We start from the raw sequence: 21824 nt of genomic DNA, 5'->3' as shown, positions 1-21824 counted from the left end.
GGAAAGAGAAGGGAAGAAAACAGGTCTACATATGACTTGGTAATCAGAATCAGCAGATTACTTCATGTTTCTTAGTACGAAATGATACATCAGGAGGAAAAAAACCCAAAACAAACAGTAAATCAATACAGTGAAACAACTAGAGAAAGGCCTCGTTCCAGTAAATGCCACAACTTATGTGGGAGCGCTGAACCACCAGATGTGTTTTTTTGACAACATTGGCACATCGGGAGGGCACTTTTTATATTAGTTGTAGTGACTGTTGAAAGCCATTCAGTACTGAAGATACTGCAAATCTTTAAGGGAAGACAAAAATCAGTAACTTCCATCCATCCAGAATTTGCAGATTGTTTGCATAGTTTATTTTGTATAGTTTGTATAGTTTGCCTCTAAAGAGCTACTGTGTCCAAAAAGGAGTTACCTGCTGGAAGTACTTGTCACAGTTAATGTATTCCTTATCATGGGAGTCTTGCAGCTTATTTGTTTTGATGTACTGCCAAAGAGCCTGGATGATGGCTGATCGGGTCTGGGTGTGTATCCCCAGCAAACGGGCTAATCGTGGGTCCAGTTTAAACTGTGGAGGCTGTAACAGAAAGAGAAGCAGATGGAGATTACACCAGTCACAAGCGGTGTTTCCCCAGGGCTCAGTTTTGGGGCTGGGTTTGTTCAATATCTTTATTGATGACCAAGTGCTCCCTCAGTAAGTTTGCAGATGACACCAAGTTGGGTGAGAGTGTTGATCTGCTGGACGGTAGGAGGGCTCTGCAGAGGGATCTGGACAGGCTGGATCGATGGGCAGAGGTCAACTGTATGAGGTTTAATAAGGCCAAGTGCCGGGTCCTGCACTCGGTCACAACAACCCCATGCAATGCTACAGGCTTGGGGAGGAGTGGCTGGAGAGCTGCCTAGCAGAAAGGGACCTGGGGGTGCTGGTCAACAGCCAGCTGAACATGTGCCCAGGTGTCCAAGAAGGCCAACAGCGTCCTGACCTGTATCAGCAATAGTGTGGCCAGCAGGAGTAGGGCAGTGATCGTGCCCCTGTACTCGGTACCGGTGAGGCTGCACCTCTACTATTGTGTTCAGTGTCAGGCCCCTCACTTACAAGAAGGACATTGAGGTGCTGGAGCGTGTCCAGAGAAGGGCAACGAAGCTGGTGAGGGGTCTGGAGAACAAGTATGATGAGGAGTGGCTGAGGGTGCTGAGGTTGTTTACTCTGGAGAAGAGTAGGCTGAAGGGAGTCCTTATTGCTCTCTACAACTGCCTGAAAGGGGGCTGTGGTAAGGTGGGTGTTGGTCTCTTCTCCCGAGTAACTAGTGATAGGGTGAGAAGAAATGGCCTCAAGTTGTGCCAGGGGAGGTTTAGACTAGGTATTAGGAAAAATTTCTTTATGGAGAGAGCGATCAAATATTGGAATAGGCAGCCCAGGGTGGTGGTGGAGTCACCATCACTGGAAGTGTTCAAAAAATGTGTGGACGTGGCACTTCAGGACATGGTTTAGTGGGCATGGTGGTGTTAGGCTGATGGTTGGAGTCGATGATCTTAAAGGTCTTTTCCACCCTTAATGATTCTATGATTCTGTGAGATGGCAATAGAGGGAAAAGCAGACAGATATACAGGTATGAAGTTTCAGCTTTAATTCTCAGGGGACTCTCTTCTTCAGGAGAAGCACCCCATTCAATGGCAGAGATTGCAAAAATACAAGTTGCTCAGATGTGTGCCACTGTCAGTGCTCTGGAAGAACTATGTCTAGTGTTTGAAAAGAGAGACACTCTACATGTGCTATGCACACAGTCTATCTGTATCACATGCTTTAAGATAATAACTTGCATGCAGACTCAGGAAAGAATCTTGCTTTTCAACACTGATGCATAATTTGACTTTAGGAAGTGGGAGAAGAAAAAGAATGGTCCTTCGTCTGAACTACTGGAGGTTAACCACAGACAGAGAGAATGAGGTCAGGATGATGCTTCTATTGTTGCTAATAACTGCTCAGCTGCCTCACATCAACAAAGTACCTTGGAACTCTCTTTTTCAGGCATGTTCCCACCATTCTGCTGCATACCAGAAAATCTAGCCAACCACAACCAGTCAGTGGAATATTTATTCTCCTGACCTCTGTTATACAACTCTTCAACTACCCTGTTCTGCATCTCTAGTAATACACATTCCTTGGATACTTTGGAATTTGGTCCCTCTTCAAGTGTGTACCCATACTCAAGTTTAATATGTGCCACATTATTAGGCAAAGATTACTCTGAGTGCCAGGGCACCCAAAGCTAGCTTTATAACAAATCAAGACATAAGGATAAGAGAACATCTATTTTAAAGCATAAAATTGTAATAACGGTGAGCATAACAAACATCATTATATTGTCTTAACAATAAAGATTCTCACTCGCTATATCAGCATTTCAGTTAGCTCATACGCTCCCTAAAGTTAATAAAATTCTCTCTCTGTTAACATAAAATGGAGTGTCTTTATCCTGGATAGATGCTATCTTCATGGATGGGAAAGAGAATGGCACAGAATGAGTTCTTAAAGTTATACAATCAAAATGTATCTGAGACTGAACTGCCATTGAAAAGGAATATCCTATCTTCTTTCAGCAGTGCATTTCTATCAACTGCCTTAAGACAGCAACATTTCTTTCAGGGATGACTTCATTCAGATTAGTGAGCTCCACAACTGCAAATCCCCATCATTTGTGTCAAGAGAATGGAGACTGTGGCAGTGCACATCCACAACTGAAATGAAAGTTATTTTTTTGGAGCAGCTTAGCCTTACAAAGCTTAAACCAGTTTGAACCTATGCCCACGAACCTCTTTTGTATTCTATCCTAAGGCAGAATAACCTAATTTTGCCTTTTTTTTTTTTCCTGTTTCCTGTGTCTTATAGGAGTCACTTCCTAGTTCAAATGGAATCCATTGTACGGCATTAGTAAAAAGCCTTAGGCTGCAAGCTGTGATCTTTCACCTACATACTGATGAACTTATACTGCACTCTTACTTAGTTACATGAGGGCAGGCCCTAAAACCAATGTAAATTAGAAAGAGAAGAGAGTCACATCCATCAGCAGAAGTTGCCTCCTTGAGAAAAGAAAACGAACGGTCCACCTGGAGACAGTGAAAGGATCCAGTGAGGAACAAGTAGACCCCAGGCCCAAATACTACTAGTTAACCTAACTGTCTCGTGAGGGGAGGGGAACTTAGATTGTACGGGTATAATTGCCCAGAGATTCTTTTGTTTGAGGTCCCTCTCCAGAGGCACCCAGCTCGAGCTGTTCTACGCCACTGTACCACCTAATAAATTTGTCTGGCGTATGTCATGTTGGAGATTCTGCTTGGGGAAACCTCGGGCCGAGCCTGAGGTGGGGGGGGCAGGGGTGGAGGAGGGGGAGATCTGTCTGTCTCTGTGTCTGTCTGTCTCTGTGTCTTTCTGTGTGTCTGTGTGAAGAGTTGACAGGGGCACTGGAGTCGCCCGGTGTGAAAGGACTCCGGTCCCAGCAGTGAAAGTTTCGTGTGGCGTGTGTGGAACTCCTGGATCGGTGTGTGAATGCTCGGGCAGTAGCTTCTCCCTTAACACTGTGACTGGGATCAGGGAACTGATTCGGAAGTAAGTTTTGTTAGTTTTCAAATGGATCAGTTCCCCGACTTGTTTGTGTTTCAGCCCACAAATACTACTAGTACAACAGAGTGAAAGCTCGAATGACTAACAAGGCCTAAGAGTAATGGCAAGTCTAATGCTTGCAGGGGTGTTGTGTTATGCCAGATTAGGGTGGCAATGTAACCAAAACTTAACAAACCAGGAAAGCTGTGCAGTCTGTTCTGAAAAAAAAAAAAAAGCTGCCACAGCTACACAGCTAGTTCAGGTACCACTAGCAAAAGCCACTCCTTTGAATTTCTGTACAGGACCACACACATAACTCATGTGCAACTTATCTGAATATTCTCTAAGAAGCCTGCGGTGGAAATGCGTATTCTTTCTGCAGGTGGGCAATAAAAATACTAATTACCATAGTGCCAAGAATAATATTTTGATAGATTGATAGACCATAATAGAAACTTACTTGATGTGTCCCCATTAAATTTTAAATAATCTGTCAGTTTGGTATCATTCTAACCTCAATGGACTATGTGACATTCTCAGTCCAAGTATATTGTTTTTTGATGTACGTGACAGGATGAATTTGCTCTGTTGCACTATGTCCCAATGGCTGTATTTTCCATGCCAAAAGCAGTGCACTGACCTGGTAGTCCAACATGAGGAGTAACGTGCACCGCACGCTGACATCACCGGGTCTTTTCACCTGGAAACCATCCGTTTCCTGGGTTGTGGGAGTTCTGTGCCACTGCCAAAGAAGAAAACAAGTAAAATGGTCAGTCTTTTTTGCACTGATGTCCATGAAGTGCACCTTGCACAGTATGTCATGCAAGACCAAAATAAGTAAAAGCCTTCTGAAGATCTTGCAATTAAAAAAAAAACAAACCCACACAAAAACCCCACACAACAAAGCCCCCCCTCAATCATTTCTTGCTCTGGCCTTACAATTCAGCTTTAGTGCACAATCTGTTCTGCTGTTAGCATGCTTTACTTGTTAGGAAAAACATGCACAATTTTTTCATCATTTCATACATTCTCTAAGATGTGCACTACATTGCTACCACATCTATGGGTTTAGACTATATAGATTCTGTTAGTAAACGTTCTTAAAAAGAATGGAATTTTGAAAACTTTGAAAATACTTTAAATGAGAGAATGAATACAAGGTAACTTAACCAAGGTAGACAATGGGCACATAGCTGTTTTTCTGTGCTAGTATCAGGTTTGTATGCAAAGGGTGCACGACCTTCTTACCTCCACAAGATGGTTGTCAGGACCATAAAGATCTTTGTCCAGTTCAATAACCAAACTCTTAAAAAAAGATGAAAACTTCCGTTTCTGTTTGCTGAGCTGTACAACCAGAAGAAACAGAAATGTTTAAGGCTGTGTATATTAGCTTGTGTCCTATCCTTCCTTCTCAGGCTTTCTCCTTCTCTTGAACATTAATTCCCATATAGACCACAAATGTGATCAATCTAATCTAAGTTTTCCTTTTGACTAATACAGGTCAAGATGCAAAAATCTAACAGTGGTGGAACAGTGCACACTTAAGGGAAGATTTCTCTGACTCTCTTAATGCTATGGGAACAGACTGGCTTGCAATGCGAACATGGCACCTGCTGGTGCAGGGCCAGAGGTGGTCACAAAATTGATCCAAGGGTTGGAACAGCTCTCCTGGGAGGACAGGCTGAGAGAGTTGGGGGTGTTCAGCCTGGAGAAGAGAAGGCTTCAGGGAGACCTTACTGCAGCCTGCCAGTGCTTAAAGGGACTGGTAAGAAAGATAGGGACAGATATTTTAGCAGGGCCTGTAGCGATAGGACAAGGGGCAATGGTTTTAAACTGAAAGAGGGGAGGTTTAGATTGGACATAAAGAAGACATTTTTTACGATGAGGGTGGTCAGACACTGGAACAGGTTGTCCAGAGAAGTTGTGGATGCCCCATCTCTGGAAGTGTTCAAGGTCAGGCTGGAAGAGGCTTTGAGTGACCTGATATAGGTAAAGATGTCCTTGCCCATGGCAGGCGGGGGTTGACTAGCTCATCTTTGAAGGTCCCTTCCAACCCAATACATTCTATGAATCTAAGGCCACTGCATACCTTCTCTTTTAACAGCTTGGGTTTTTTGATGAATGCTAATTTCTTGGTCTGATTTATCAAATTACAGTACATTTTACAGATTAATCATACACTAAGTAAAAGTATTTCCTTTTACATTTTGCCTTTCCACTTTATCAGTGTTTGCTGTTTACTACACAGCTCATACTGTCTAAATTAAAAACCAGGAAGTCTATAATCACATAATCTGACTTTCCATAGAATACAGTCCACAGGATTTCAATTAATTTCTTCTTATTTAATGCAGATAATCTTTTAGAAATACATCCTCCTTCAATTTAAAATTTGCCAGTAACTGAGAAGCTATTTTGTTCCAATGAAGAATGTCTTTCCTTGTTAACACATATGCTTTAATTTCTAAACTGGATTTGTCTAACTGCAATTTCCAGGCGTTGCACGTTGTCACCCCTTCATCCTCCAGCAAGATTATGGTTCTGATTCATGTACAGTTATCTACAGACAGACAGACATGCCTCAAAAGCCTTGCCCTCTCCATACATGGATGTTCTCCATTTGTTCATCCTATCAAATACTTAGCTTGCGAAGTCTATTCAAAAAGGTGACACCTTTATTAGGAAAGTCCAGCCTTCCCTGAGGAAAGCTAAATCCATCACTGAGGTTTCTGAGGACTCCAGAATGGTAAAAGTTTTCTTCCATCTTTGCTCTGACCTCTCTTGTCTTCCCTAGGAACCACTTGATTCTCCTGGCTATCCTACTCTTCACAAGATGAAATGCCTGCTGTAGGCCTGACTTACCACACCTCTCATGACCTGAACCCTGCCATATCTTTTAAGGGAATTGTCTCAGCCCTGTTCCCTCCACCTCCTCCTACCTGTCCTGTCCTTAAGTATGCTCAATTTCCTGCTGCCCTCCCCAACATTCCCAATTATGGCCTTATCCCTCACTCCGGCTGGACCTGACGCCTTCCCAGCAGCAGCAAGCCAACGCTGCCATTCAGAGATGTCTTGTCTGAGTTGATGTCCCCAGTAAAGTCTACCACCCCACAGGAAAATCTCTAGATTCTTGCCAGCCCCAGTGAAGCATAGGTAAGTCATACGTCATCCAGGAGCTTCCCCTCCACTCGCAGCTCCCATGAAGCAATGCTGCCATCAGAGTCGTCAGCATCAGATTTTGCAGGATTAAATGTGTTGGAGATGTAAAGTCTCAGTTTCCGCTTTTGCTGTTACACAAATAGAGAAAAGAAAAGAACACACCCAGTTTAAGTCCAAGACCTGAGGAAGCCACAGGAAAGGTGATAGTTACACATTTAGTAGAGAATCTGCATGTTTAGTACAGTTGCACCAGGTTATACTAGAATTTAAAATTTTGTTACGTATAAGAAAGTACACAGAAGAGCTGAATCTGAAACTATTGGCTATACAAACATGTAAGTGGAGAAAGACAGGAGGTTGCAGGAGCGAGTCCATGAGTCTATAAATCCTGTACTTCTGGATTAGATATCTGAGAAATCACTGTAAGAAAAGCCTGGTACAAAGGCCTTCCCGCCTAGATCCTAGCTAGATTGCCAAGACTCAGCTGCAAACCTCTTGCTACATGAACATCTTTCATAGCTGCATCAGTTCAGATTTGTAAACGGCAGTCACAAATACAGCTAATGCTGCAGATTACATGCCGGGCACATCTCTGCCCATCTTCATTCTACCATCATGCAGAGCCTGGTAATAGTCTTCCTACAGACACACCCCCAAACACACACCTCCACTGCCTAACCCTCCTCTTTAACTGCCTTTCACCCTCATCAAACATGTTGCAGCTCCAATTTACTGTGAGACCTGAGTGGAGGAAGGCACTGTGCTTCATGCCAAATCCCTGTGCTCAAGTCGGAGAGAGATACAATCATGCCTACCTGTTGTCATTTTTACAGGCTATTTAAGGCTTCCCAATCACTGGGAAGCCTTATGGCTATGTTATTTCTCAGTGCCCTTCTCTCCCTTGCACCATGAGGAAAACCTGGCCATGAACTCTGATGCATGGATTCCAGAAAAGATATTGCCAAAAATTTCTTTGGGACTCTAATTCCAAATATGTGTTTATAATATAGTAACAAAAAGGCTACAGTTGTCGAGTTAATGCAGTCAAAACAACCTTCATACAACATAAGAAAGGAATAGTCTTGTAAAGCTTTCATACTCACACACACACATATATATAGGAGAGAAGGAAGCTACATATAACAGCTCAGGAAGCTAAAAATCTAATATGGCCTAGAGGAATGTGGGAGGCAGAGATGTATGGCTGAAGGGGAACAAGAAGATGACTACATTTTGCCAAATCTAGAGAAGATAGTGACAGAAAGTTTTGATGGAAATGGAGTGTCAATAGTAGGCACTGACAGGGTGTCATAGTCTCACATTAGCTTCTGCAAAGAAAACCAGCTCTATCCTGGCTGAAACCAGGACACAGGGAACGGGATTTTCAAAAGTGCCAAGAGCCCAGAAAATGACAGACTGACACAGATAAGAACAGGCAGATAGGCAGAAAAATATTCCTGGAAGTCCATATTCTTTCTCCATCCTTTCCTACAGGATTTCTGTTGCTAAAGTGCTCTTTCATTATGTAATTTTTTTTTAATGTCCCAGAATCTTTATTTGGTGTGGAGGACTTGTAAAGGACTTCACATTTCTAAATTCACAACCCTTCAAATTAAGTTGCACTGTAGATAGCTAGGGTCTGGCGGCCGGAAGATATCGCGCTGTACGGAAAGTAAGGGCCCCTCTCCTGAAAGCCAATAGCGTTTAGTTTATGATGCAAGCAGATGGAAGTGAGGTTATAAACCTAAGCTATATAATGCGGTGTCACACACCAATAAATGCCATTTGCTGTCCACCACATTGGTGTCAGCGAGCTGATGGCCCGAGCGGCCTGGGGTTGGTCGCCGTGCCGTTCCTGAACCAGGTCGCCACGCCTGCGAAGGCAACATTGCACATTTTATGCCTGTTCCTAAATTTTATCCCCACCTGGATTATTTGCAAAACTGTATCTATATACATAAGCAGATTTTTTTCTTAATAGTTCCTCCCTCTACTGATATTTCAGGTTTGTATCACTGATTCCATTTCCTCTTCTTTTTATTTCCACCAAAGATATTATTCCCTTTTACCCTGCAAACTCCTTCTCCTCATATCTCCCCATATCTAGATAGGAACTGTGTCCGTTTCCTCCAAAGTCTGACATGTCATCACTAAGATCATCCTCTGTAATAACATCCTTATTCAAATCTGAATATTTTAGATGTCTTCCTTTTTCCTAGCTTTCAGGCTCTAGCTGCCTCGTACAGTCCACCTAAAACCAAGTTAGTAACAACACCTAACTCTGCTGTGAGTGGGAACAGAATACAAAAATACTTTTCCCTTTGCTATCATTTTCTTTCAAGTCTTAGACAAGCCAGATGCAGCTTACATTTCAGAACTGGTCTCCTGCTAGGTTCCCTATACTTTCCCTGCTCTGCCAAAGTCAAGGTCTGCATATCATTTGTTTTTTTCTCCCATACCGCTCTCTTCAATTTACAGTGTTTTCTTCTACACAATGAATTCTCATTCTCAAATTTAATCCTTCCCTCACTGTAGCCCCTATCAGCCCACTTCTTCCACCTTGTCATCAGAAAGGAACTTAGTTACGAATAAAAATTGTAAGTAATGGCTATCTCTAAAGTTATCTTTTGCCCTACTTTCTATGTATTTTGATTTAAGGTCAAAAACCATTTAGCCTTTGACTCTAATGTGTTACAGACACTACTGACAACCTGTAAGTACTGTTGAATGCTCAGCCTTTAGTGTCAGCTAAGCAAAGACATTCTATCCAACAAGCAAAATGTGTAACCTGCACCCTGGGGGTTGTCTTCAGATCTTTGCCCGAAAGGTACTGCAAATTTACAATACTATTAAGGCAGTGATTATGTCCCAAATGCAACCACAGGAAGATCCTTGCTTCTGACTCCCCAGGAAATCAGTCAAATAGGGAAACTGCACAGCTGCAGGAGGACCCCAACACCAAATGGGCTTGAAATCTAATAAAAATCTTTATTAGAAAACAAAGCAGAATAAGGGAACATAAAGAAGGAAAACTTACATTTGCTGGGTAAAATGGAATTATAAAAAAAAAAAAAAAGGTTTTGAAACCCAAGTTTTCTCTGCTCACATGTCTTTGAAAATGGTTCATTTCTTCAGGCTTGCTCTTATTCCAGCAACTCTGATTTCCGGGGTTGCAGAAAACTCTGCAAAACTCTGTAGAGTCATTTCTGGGGAGACACAGAGAATCCTCTCTTTTTATTCCTTAAGATCCAATTATGTTTGTGCTATTGCCTTCTCTCAAGAGACTCCAAATTTCTGCTTTTTATGCCAGCTTCTTACTCAATGAGGCAGTCCCTCATCCTTTTTGTCTTGCTCACTACTCTACCCTGCACTCCAGCTGGCACAATCTCCCCTTCCCTCTGAGGGCTCTGCTTGGCTAAGTACACCTTAAGACAGGACAAACACTAGCCTTCCTTTCTACAGCTGAACCTCCACCCTTTAAAAGGAAGCTACATAGCCAACGGCTATGTAGGTGGCTATGATTAGCCACCTGATCAAACCTGATCAAACAGGTGTTAGCCATCTCAACTGTTGTAACCAGTAACTCTAGACCTGACCTGCAGTCAGGTCTGAGTGCAGCCAGATCTGCCAAAGACATTCTGGTAAGCAGTCTTTAAAAAATTGTGAAAAAGGCATTTGGCCATGAACAACTGCTTGAGCGGCCGAACGTGTCCTCCTCTATACAGCACTGTATTGACACAGAAACATTCAAGCCTCCACAACTACCTTTCTGAAGCTGCTGCCAACATGTTCACCTCCTGTTTGTTCCCTTATGAGCTGCTGCTCCATTTTTTCCTTCTTTCTGCCCTTCCCAGAATTCCCACTACCAGATCTTCCTTACACATGTCCAGTGTTGCCAGCACCATTGGCTCCTCATAGATGTTCCTTCCTGGGAACAGCTCTGCTCAAGACATTCTGGGAGGCTGACTACCTTATCTTCCAGTTCTAGGAACTAGACAATGGCACCTGAACTTGCCCTACATACACTTATCACCAGCAGTGGTAATACATACTTTGAGCAGTGGCATTTAAAGAAAATACATTTAGAAATCTCTAGCAAAACATAAGAACCATAGCTGTGCAAATTAACACTTTCTTTGGACCAGCAGGCTCCTCCTCTACCATGACTTTTCTCCCGTCAGCTGTGAGACACTACCATCTCACCTGATGAAGCAAGATCCTGGCAGAGATCCACCCAGTGAGTAACAACTTCAGCACTCACAGCTATACTGCTATCATAAGGATGTCCAGTCTTGGAAGATGTCAGCTCAGAGATAATACAGATAGATAGACTAAAATGAGCTCAAGGAAGAACAGCAAAATGGTGCTGGATGGGGTTTTATAGCCACTATACAGACCATAAAGTCACCTTGGCTGAAGACACACACACAAAATCACTGCACTCAGTTCACTTATCAGTAGCCCTGAGTTCCACAATAATGTCAAGTTCATATCCAGAAGGCTCTGAGAGTGAAGTATTCTTCCATCTCCAGTTGAGCAACTCCATCTCATCCAGGCAGGAAATGACACAACATCAGTTATGTGCAACCTGGTTACTTTGCAGCTTAAATACAGCAGTGCAATGTACTTGGGCAAGAAGCCACTGCCCTTCAACAAACTCTGCAAGTTTCTTAGCAATGCACATTATAGCGCAGATCTAAAATCTATTCTCCTGTCTGTATGGTGGCTTCTCAGAGAACAGAAAAGCAACCAGCCAAAACCTTGTTTTTACTGGTAGGATTCTCAGTAGCTTGGAGCAAAAACTAAAGAGAAAACTTAAAGCTCTAGGGCAAGAAGAACGCATCACATTTCATCTCCTCAGACACACGGAAACTTTACCACCCACAAAGGCAAAGCTCAACAGGGGGGAACTTCACAAAGACTTGATCGACATTGTGGATCTAATAACCTCTTGTCCAAAAAATCAATAAATACTTAATCTGCTTATTCTTTAAGTGTAAGATACACATCTTTAACATGCATCTTTGACTTGTCTTCAGCAAAAGGAACTTGAAATAGCAGTCATATTAAAAAGAAAATCCTTCCCCAAAAAACACTGTATTTCATTGACAAGTCTTCTTTGAGAAAAAGAAAAGGAGAAAAGAAGCATATCTGAAAGAAGGTTAGTCATGTCAGCAATGAACTACTGCAAAGGTCTCAGCTACAATAGCAGCACAAATGGCAGGAGAGCTCATGTGGAATGAAACAGATCTAAACAGGAGGCTGACAGGAATGCTGGAGCAGCAGAACTACAGCTTCTTCTCTCTCTAAGTTCTTCAATGTCATCGTCACATCAATACAACTTTAAGTTGAAGTAAATGGGTAAAATGCTGGAAATTTGTCAAATCCTTCAGAAAACTACCTCTGGTTTGTAGTGCCACTTTTTTTTTTTTCAGTTTCCATTAGTATCAAATCCCTAAAAAAGTCGAATCAGAAACTACGCATCGGAAGATACCATGATCTGTGTGATATCCTCAAGACAAATCTCCATTGACTGCTGAAGTTAAAAGTTCCTTCAGTGAACTCTAAGGCAGGACACAATACCTCCAGGACACTTCCAGGGAAGTTGTGCTTGGGATTTCAAACAAATTAACTAAGTTATCAGCAGACAGTCTGTTGTTGACTGAATCAAGGAAATCTGGCTGCTGATCCTATGAATAGCATTGTGTTAAGAGCTCTCTACATACATCTTAAGGAGGGATTTCTATGTACCTTAACACAGGATAAAAACCTCACGCATAAAGCACAGGAAAGATAAAATCTCTGTTTCTCTCTTTGCATGTAGAGTAACTGTTTCATGGTCTCACAAAAACTTTTTAGGAAGCAAAAAGAACAGTGGAAGATAAAGTAGCATAGAGACTAGAAATCAGGAGACAAAAAGAACAATGATGACTAATAACAAGTGTTTAAGTCTGACCATTATAAAAGAATCAAATGAAACAGAGAGTGTCCATATCAGAACTGGAATATAGCAGTATTGCTCACCTAGAGTAGCAGCAAACAGATACGTCAAAATTTGTAGAAGAAACAAAATTAGTCAGTTAACTCATGACAACAAAAGATGGACAAGAACTTAAAAACGGCCAATTCAAATCAGGAAAATCGGTGACTTAGTAGAATATGCAAGTATTATGAATACTAAAAGAAATCACCCAATATTTGCTGAGTTCAAAATCACACCTGTACACAGTTCTATAAAAAGGTCAACAAAAAAAACCCTCCAGAAAGGTCAAACAAATATTATAGAGGAATGAAACAGAGAATAGTATGCACAATAGTCTATAAAATCAGTTATAGCAGCTTACTCGGCAGTTGTATACTATAGTGTCTCAGGAAGAGAATCAGGAGGTGTATACTGATGGGTGGTAAGAATAGCTAGGTGCACTGAAAAATTATTTCTCTACAGTGATTGGGAGGACTGAATTTTTTACCTGAGAAAAGAGAACATTAAAGAACCTGAAAGACATATTTAAAATACGGGCTCATCTAAAGGAGTAGATTAGGTGTTTGCATTTTCCTTATCTCACAACACAAAAAGCAGAACACATAAAATTGTGCCACAATAAATTCAAATGTGATCAATGAAAGTATGTATGTCATGTATGCTATACAAAGCATAATGAACCATAGTTAACACATAGAACTCATTGTCACAGAACATAAGCTTAGAACTTAAAGGCTTTTAAGCTAGAAGAGACTTTACTGTCCAGTTCAATTTCCTGTGCAACACAGGCTCTAACCATTCATCAAACAGGGCAGCTCTTTTTAAAGGGCATCCAGTGTTGACTTAAAGACTTGACATAATGAAAAATCTATTACAACTCTGATATCTTGCTCCAGTGGTCATAAATATGCACATTAATCAGTCTCAGTTGGTCTGTTTTTGAACTACCAGCTGTTGGGACAAAGCCAAAAGCTCTTTAAAAAAAAAAAAAAATCCAGGGAAGGGGCTGGAGTGGCTATATTATGTACAAACCCCAGGAATATCCAGTCATATCAATATATGAGCATTTTAAAAGATGTCAGACCTTTCCGTGTCTTAACAGAAGCTGATCTCTCATTACTGGAATTTAGGTGGAACTGTTACCTACAGTTGGAAGGGTATCTGGCACCTTCCTATGAAGTATTTAGCACTGGAACATATTACCCAGAGAGGCTACAGAGTCTCCCACCTTGGAGATGTTCAAAAGCCATCTGGACATGGTGCTGGGCAACCAGCTCTAGGTGGCCATGCTTGAGAAGGGGGGTTGGACAAGATGACCTCCAGAGGTCACTTCCAAGCTCAACCAATCTGTGATTACTGTTACTGGTCACTATTAGTAAGGACACCAGCCTCATAATTTCTGTTGCCACTGCATGTAGGAGAGGGAGAGTGATTACGCAAGATTTAACCATGTCCTCATCAAATACTTAAGCTAGTTTGTGATGGGTTAAGAATGCTCATGTACTTTGCCTGTTTGTGTCGAGGCTGAGGAACTTCTGCTCCAGTGGCTTGATTCATTCCTAAGTACTTAAAAGCAGTGTAGTACGGTAATGCTGTGAGCACAGTGTCTGACAGTGAGTAACTATCCAGGCAACAAGCCAACCAGTAATGTAGTAACACATGTTAGTGTGGTCCCATTGGCAACTCAGTCCTCTCATAATAACCTGTGTAGGAACGCCCAGATCAGTCTAGAGAAGACAACCTGGGAACTCTTAGGGCCAAGTTCAGGGGTGTCCAAAAGGAGATGGACTCACCTAAAGCCCACTGACTCTGAGGTGACCCTCAAATATTGGGTGACTGCAGATCAATATACATGTTAAGGCTAAGGACAATAAGACAACCACAAGCCATAATCCAGCTCTCCCATTGTATAGCTGCATACTGATCAGAGGATATATCTCTTGCCATACTGATCTCCTCACACTAGGGAAGCTGTAAGCTATTTGGCTTTTTTTTGTTTTGTAAATTTTATGGTTGATTACTAAAGATAAAGAAAATTCCTAATAAAATTCCCTCAATAAATTGTTTTGTTTAAATTGAAATTGCCATAAATTCTGGTTTGCCTTCAACATATTTCTACTTTAAATGGCTTGTGCAGACACTGTCCCTGAAGAGCTTTAAAATATCTTATCAAAACAGTGAGTTTGATGGAGTAGTGCTTGATGGAGTACACCAATGGGCCCTAGGGTCACTGAGCTGGCAGCAACAGTAAGTCCAGGACTCAGGTCCGTATCACGTAATGCTCTTCAGAACCATGAAGACACAATTTCAAAAATGAAATCTTTGTTTCCCCTCCTTGATTTGGAGGAATTTTGCTTCGCTGACAATTGCAACCTCTTTCTAATTTCAAGCCTAATATTTATTCAGTCACCTTTTTCCCCATTTGTTCTTGTGCCAGCATTGTCCTTCATCCTAAATGTCAATATTTTTCTGACCCTCTGCCAAAAAGGCAGCAACTCCCAGTCCCTCCCAATTTTTTTTGTGGTCACATATAAAAGTTGAGTGACATTCACAAGGGAATCTTCCTTTCCCTAGGTCATTGTAGAAGCTCTTTTGTCACATGATCATTCTAGTTTGAACTGTTCATTTTGAGAATCAACGACACTGTATTCCAGCTTTAACAATCAATCAGATGAGATGTCACTAGCGTCTGCTGCAGCAGCACTAGAACTTTTCTCTTGCTACAGGGAATTCTAGTTACTGACTGATCTTAAGATTTTTTCTCTCAGTCGCATCATATTAAGTATAAGATTGTTATTATCAAAATAATAAACCTCACCTTTAATGATGTTTCAAATCAATTGGCAACTGTTTTATAGCAGAAATTCCTCCAGTTAATCCCAGCCATCACCAAGACCAACATGACAATCACAGAAAAGGAAGTACATTGGCCATATGCCACAGACCTCCCAGTCCACAGGGGAATCTACAACAGCTAAAAAGTGATAGAGATGCCACTGCTCTCAGTTACCTTAAATTTTCTTTAGTAATCCGCAACTCTTAGAATCATAGAATCATTAAGGTTGGAAAGGACCTCTAAGATTGTCAAGTCCAACAATTAACCCAACACCACTATGCCCACTAAACCATGTCCTGAAGTGCCACGTCTACATGTTTTTTGAACAACTCCAGGCATGGTGACTCCATCACCTCGCTGGGCAACCTGTTCCAATGTTTGACCACTCTCTCAGTAATGAAATTTTCCCTAATACCCAAACTAAACCTCCGCTGGCGCAACTTGAGGCCATTTCCTCTTGTCCTATTGCTGGTTACTTGGGAGAAGAGACCAACACTCACCTCACCACAAGCCTCTTTCAGGTAGTTGTAGGGAGCGATAAGGTCTCCCCTCGGCCTCCTCTTCTCCAGACTAAACAACGACAGCACCCTCAGCCGTTCCTCATAAAACTTGTCCTCCAGGCCCCTCACCAGCTTCGCTGCCCTTCTTGGGACATGCTCCAGCAACAATTTCTCCATAATATCCCATGAAGAATGAATAAAATGCTTTGCTCAATTTGAGGTAAATGATACCTACTGCATTTTTTGATTGAAGTGAGTGCAGGTTTGATTCTAGGACCTCAATGACAGTAGGGTTCAGAGTATGACAAAAAAATCTCTGTGAATTATTTGTTCTACTGCCCCTAAGAATATCCCTTCGATACTCAAGGTTTAGAACTCAGTACATGGAAAAGATGAGAGTTTCTTAGAACAACAGAACTGCAGAGCTCAGGTATGAGGTGCTGCAGACACCAGACATAGCAAAAAAAAAACAGTCTTGCCTGAGAGGGAGGAGGAGCAGGCAGAAACCTTAGTATTTCAGAAAAAATGCAAATTCCCTTCTGATAACAAATGAAAAGCAATTCCTCAGTATGCTGGTTTTGGCTGAGACAGAGTAAATTTTCTTCACAGTAGCTATGAAGCTACTACATATGGAGCTATGTTTTGGATTTGTGCTGAAAACAGTGTTGACTGATAACACAGGAATGTTTTGGTTATTGCTGAGCAGTGCTTCAAAGAGTCAAAGCCTTTTCTGCCTCTCGCACCACCCCACCAATGAGAAGACTGGGGGTGCACAAGGAGGTGGGAGGGAACGCAGCTGGGACAGCTGTCCCCAATTGACCAAAGGGATATTCCATACCATATGTCATCATGCTCAGCACATAAAGCTGGGGGAAGAAGAAAGAAGGGGGGGGATGTTTGGAGTTATGGCTTTGTCTTCCCAAGTCACTGTTAGATGTAGGAGCCCTGCTTTCCTGGAGATGGCTGAACACCTGCCTGACAATGGGAAGTGGTGAATTAATTCCTTGTTTTGCTTTTCTTGCATGCATGACTTTTGCTTTCCCTATTAAACTGTCTTTATCTCAAGCTACAAGTTTTCTTTACTTTTACTCTTCCAGTTGTCTCCCCCATCCCACCAGGGCAGAGTGAGCAAGTGGCCGTGTGGTGCTTAGTTGCCAACTGGGGTTAAACTACGACACTCAGTCATCTTAATACCTAAAAGCAGGGAAAGAATCTCAATTTACAAAACCAGGGATAGAGACATTGTGACTGTATTCAGACGCTACTACTCTTTTTTAACTTAGAAGTGGAGAACCTGGGAGTAGATTGTTTCATTTGAGGAACTGCAACTACAGACAGATGTGGTAAACTCAATGTCCCCTACCAGGTCACTGTGAAAGAGTGACTGTCCCTGGATAACAGTCTCTGGTTTAGGTGAGACCAAACTATTGTCTGTGGTGCCAGGGCTTGGAATAGGAGCCTTGCTTGTGGGATGGGTCACTAGATGCCCTTCTTTCAGCCAGGTGACCCCTGATTCAAGACTTGGGATGAAAATCATCTCAGTCTTAAAATTACATTTACATCCACAATTGACTATTTATCTCAGGTTTAGACAGTGGAGAGAAATCAGCACTTTTTACAGCATGATTTATCTATATTCTTTTAAATACCTAGCTCTGTATGAGAACTGTGCCGTGAACTCCATTGCCTATACTGACTAAATCTCTCAACTGCAAAGGGAGCCTAGTGTCTAGCTTACATATAAATAAATACAACATAGATGTCTATACTTAGCCAGATAAATCCCACTCCCAAAGTCCACCATGGCACCAGCTGTCCAGATTTTCAGTAACGCATTCTTCTTTAATGACATCTACTTGTCTGGAGTTCAGCCATATGAACATGGTTTCTGTTTCCTTCAGGCCATGGACCTTGCTGTATCCGTACCTCTAGCCACGCTGCAGTCAAACAGCCCTGTCTGCCTGACTCCCTCCTAAAAAGTCCCTTCTGGAATTCTGAGCGCATGAGCAGGTGGGTCTTCCATAAAGCAGTGCAAGGACTCTTGCAACTAGTGGCATGCAGCAAATGCTGCTCTCCGGATGAGGAATTCTGAGCCTCTCATGATGTAGTCCAAGAACGCAGGACTGACAGAAGAGGAGAGAACACACTAGTACCCAATAGGCAGAAAAAAGACAAGGCAGGATCTAGACTGGAAAAGCTGGCACCTGAGAGGGGTTGCTGACAGTGGTAAAGTGACCTGTCAGGTGGTGAAGGTGGTTTCCCCTGCTTCAACCAACCTCACAACCCCAAGGTCTCCTTACTCTCTGAGCAATCCCACAGCTCTCTTCTGTTTCAACAGGGCAGCTGTTCACAGAAGATCCAGGTAGGATCAATAGACCTGGCATATTTTATGCACTGTCCTCAATCAAAAGTGTTTGAAACATTTCCCCCTAAAATTTCTCCAGAATAATTAGTCTTCAGATAGAAAATAACCAGCCTGATAAACACTAAACCATAAACCTGTGGTTCCCAAAGACTGTTTCTAGTTACGACTCAATCACTGTGACCAATATGATAACTGCAATTACAACTGATAATTCTGAGAAGTCCTGCATATTCCCTACATATCATCACATACCTCAGACAAATCTAAATTTTTCCCAGGATTACAATCCCAGTTTGGGAACCACTGTTTTAATGGAAATATTTCAAATTACAAGAGCTTTGATAAAAGATGGAAATGCAGAGGTCACTTTTATTGCTGTTACCAATACTCCAACTGTAATAAAATGAAAACATCAGAACAACACAAATTTAACTAGGTTCAACTCTATTTTGACAGGTCTTCAATTTCACAGCTGCTACATGCTAAGTCTAGACATTAATTTGAAAAACATCTATTTGATCATTCTTTAGATGTTAACTAGCTGAGTAACTGATATTTAAAATGTGTTTGCTGAGCCCTAGATGGAAACAGAATTGTCTACAGTTTCTGTAGAATGTTGTGTGTCCTACACTCTCCATTACAGGCCCTGAATCTCTCCATTGTACACCTTAGAGCTGGAACCAGGCACTGGTCAATTCCCTAGTTAAAGAGTTTATCACAGAATAAGCATCTTCCTGCAGACTTAAGAATGCAAGTCTAAGTCAATGGTGTTCTACCCACATTAAGAAGCCAAGACAAATCATTCCTTCTGAGAGTCCAATCTCGTATATACAACACTTTTTGACTACAAACCTGTGATCTAAAAACCATCCACGCTTCAGTTTCCTATCTATAAAATAGGTATGTTAAGGGAACTTAATTTTTCCTTTTCTTTTTCTGTTTCATATATACCATCTGGAAAAAAATCAGAGGTAAAAGCCTTCCCCGTCTTATCAGATACCTCTACAGTGACAAACAGAATGGAATCTTGTTCTTAGTTCGGCTGATACCCATTACTGTGGTACAGACAAGAATGATGACTGTACTTCACAGTAGACATGCAGCTATGAAACTCGTCATGCTACAGGATTTACTATACAAATGAATATGAGCATCCAGTACAGTTACAAGAACTTAAATAAGACATGAAAAGAAATTCTTTACAACGAGAGTGGCCAAACATTGGAACAGATTGCCTGAAGAAGCTGTGAAAGCTCCATTCTTAGAGATTTTCAAAACTTAACAAGGCCTTGACAACCCTGTTCTGAGCAGGAGGTTAAACTAGATGGCTTCAGCAGTTTCCTCCTACCTAAGCTTTTCCATGATTCAGTTGAACAGATTCAGAAAACTTACAGAAAGACCATTTCAGCAGGGTATTATGAATAGTGACGTGCTGGACTTGATCTAACAGAAATTGCAGAAGATGTCATCCATTCTTTTCTTACAGGAATCATCCTTTTACAGACTATGTACATTTATGCAGGACCTTTAACAATTTTTCTGTAAGTAATTCTCCCCATTCTATTATTCCACAAGTTTAGCTTCTGACTGAATTCTAATAGGCAATTTAATACATCTCTTCAGCACACCCCTCTCTCTCTCATTTTCATCTTTTTAATCATTCTAATACAAAGTTCCAAAACCAGCATTTATTTATCCAGAAGCTATTATTCCCCTTATTAAAGGCTTTCAGAAGCTAGAACTGGTAATATCCATAGAATTTTCTCCACCACTTTTCCATACATGCTGCTCCCCAGCTGTTTATTCTTAGGAGCTTTGTCTGACCTGTTTCAAAGTATCTCTGTTAACAGGACTTTTACTGGAAAGATCAGTCCACCACTTAATACAAGAATTATTTTTTTTCCCCTAACTCAATCTACAAATTTTTCATGACATACCTTCATGGGCCTCTTCAGCGCTTCCTGAATATCCACACGCTTCCGCATAATGGTCTGGTCTAGTTTGCGTTCAAAGGCCAACAGATCCATGTAGGCCTGGGACTCAGGAACCAGCTCCCGGATCTGAGAAGGAAGCAAGGAATATCCAAGCACTGGAAGCAAGAATCTACTATGTTCCAGATCAGTAGTACTGACACCTTCCCAGCCTTTAGACAGATGTGCTCAGACATTACCCCTAAAACAGTAGCTCCCAATTAGCGGGGCAGGTCTCGGTGGCATGGTACAAGAATATGACTGAAAAGCTGGAGCACAGAACTTAAGCTAATGAAGTCTGGAAGACCCCAGCTGGAACCACAAGGCCTGAATCGTGGCTGCTTTTTTTCAAATGAGGCTTGGGTACAAGCAGCCTGGAAGCCACTGCTCTCGGCAGTGCAAAGTATGGCAATTTTGTCCTATTTCAATTTAAAAATGCTGGGTCTCTCTAGGCTAAAAATAAAGGGTGCAAGTTCATGTTGATTTTTTAAAAACAATTGTTACTCATTGTAAGTAAAAACTGCCATTTAGGAAGTCAACCTTTGTCAACACATCCTCTTGTCTGAGGTGAGATTGACCTTCATATCAAAGTTTCAGCATGACCTGCTATGAGGTGTCAACTTACAATCTTGCCAAATTTTATGGGTATTTTAATTAGCTTAACTACATTGGTTCTATTAACAAACCCCTTTTTTGTCTTCCCTTTTCCAGAGAAGTTAGCAGAGGAGGTGATATGAAGTAGGTTAGGAGGAAGACCTAACAATCTGAGCTTAGAAACGGGCACGTATACCCTTACATGAAAAAGTCAGTTCTTAATTGGGAATAACTCATGCAGGCAAACCATAAAAGAAAGGAACTGTAAGTAATTATAATAAATCTACTGGACTGCCTTGTCTATTTCTATGATATTCACTCTAACTTTCACCTATATAACTAAAATATTCAACTATTAGAATGTTTCTGTTCTATAGGAATTAAAAGCTAGCTGTATTCCTGTTTTGCTTTTGATTCAGAAGTGTACAGTTTTAATTTAGCCTAAGACACAACACCTATGTGAGAGACACTAGGCATACACCTGTTCACTGTGTTCTGCAAGGACGTAAGAACTATTGCACGAGGTCAGCCCAACAGTCGTCTGTCCTAGTACTGTGTCTCTGACAGGATTTGAAAGTTGTTGCCCTTTAGTACGTACAACAGCCTGAAACATGGCATTCCAGAACCTCAAGAGGCAGTGTGTAAATAAGTACCTCCTTTTGCTCATTTTGAACCTGCCGACTGTTAGCTTCATTTGATGCCATCTTTGTGGATAGCTGGAGCAGCAGTGGGCAGGCATTCCCCATGTACCTTCTCCCTGCTACTCACAAGTTTTACAGCTTTTTGACATCCCTTAATATTTTTCTTTTC

At 41.6% G+C, this 21824-nt stretch overlaps 1 protein-coding gene across 1 annotated transcript in view; it reads right to left on the bottom strand.

Moving 5' to 3' along the window:
• The window catches only part of SMARCD3 (SWI/SNF related, matrix associated, actin dependent regulator of chromatin, subfamily d, member 3), a gene marked incomplete at its 5' end in the record, with an annotated part of 36692 nt that extends 16099 nt beyond the window's left edge, over positions 1-20593 (bottom strand). Inside the window, 5 exons of the mRNA XM_010282361.1 lie at positions 422-583; positions 4248-4349; positions 4856-4951; positions 6772-6894; positions 20388-20593. Coding sequence (XP_010280663.1) covers positions 422-583; positions 4248-4349; positions 4856-4951; positions 6772-6894; positions 20388-20593 — 689 coding nt within the window. The remainder of the gene's footprint in view (positions 1-421; positions 584-4247; positions 4350-4855; positions 4952-6771; positions 6895-20387) is intronic.
• Between the last annotated feature and the right edge of the window lie 1231 nt (positions 20594-21824).

This window comes from Phaethon lepturus, unplaced genomic scaffold (assembly GCF_000687285.1).
Source record: "Phaethon lepturus isolate BGI_N335 unplaced genomic scaffold, ASM68728v1 scaffold11982, whole genome shotgun sequence".
In the NCBI taxonomy this organism is placed as follows: Eukaryota; Metazoa; Chordata; class Aves; order Phaethontiformes; family Phaethontidae; genus Phaethon; species Phaethon lepturus.
Note: the sequence above shows the minus strand (reverse complement) of the source record. Positions and strands in the feature narration are given on the sequence as shown.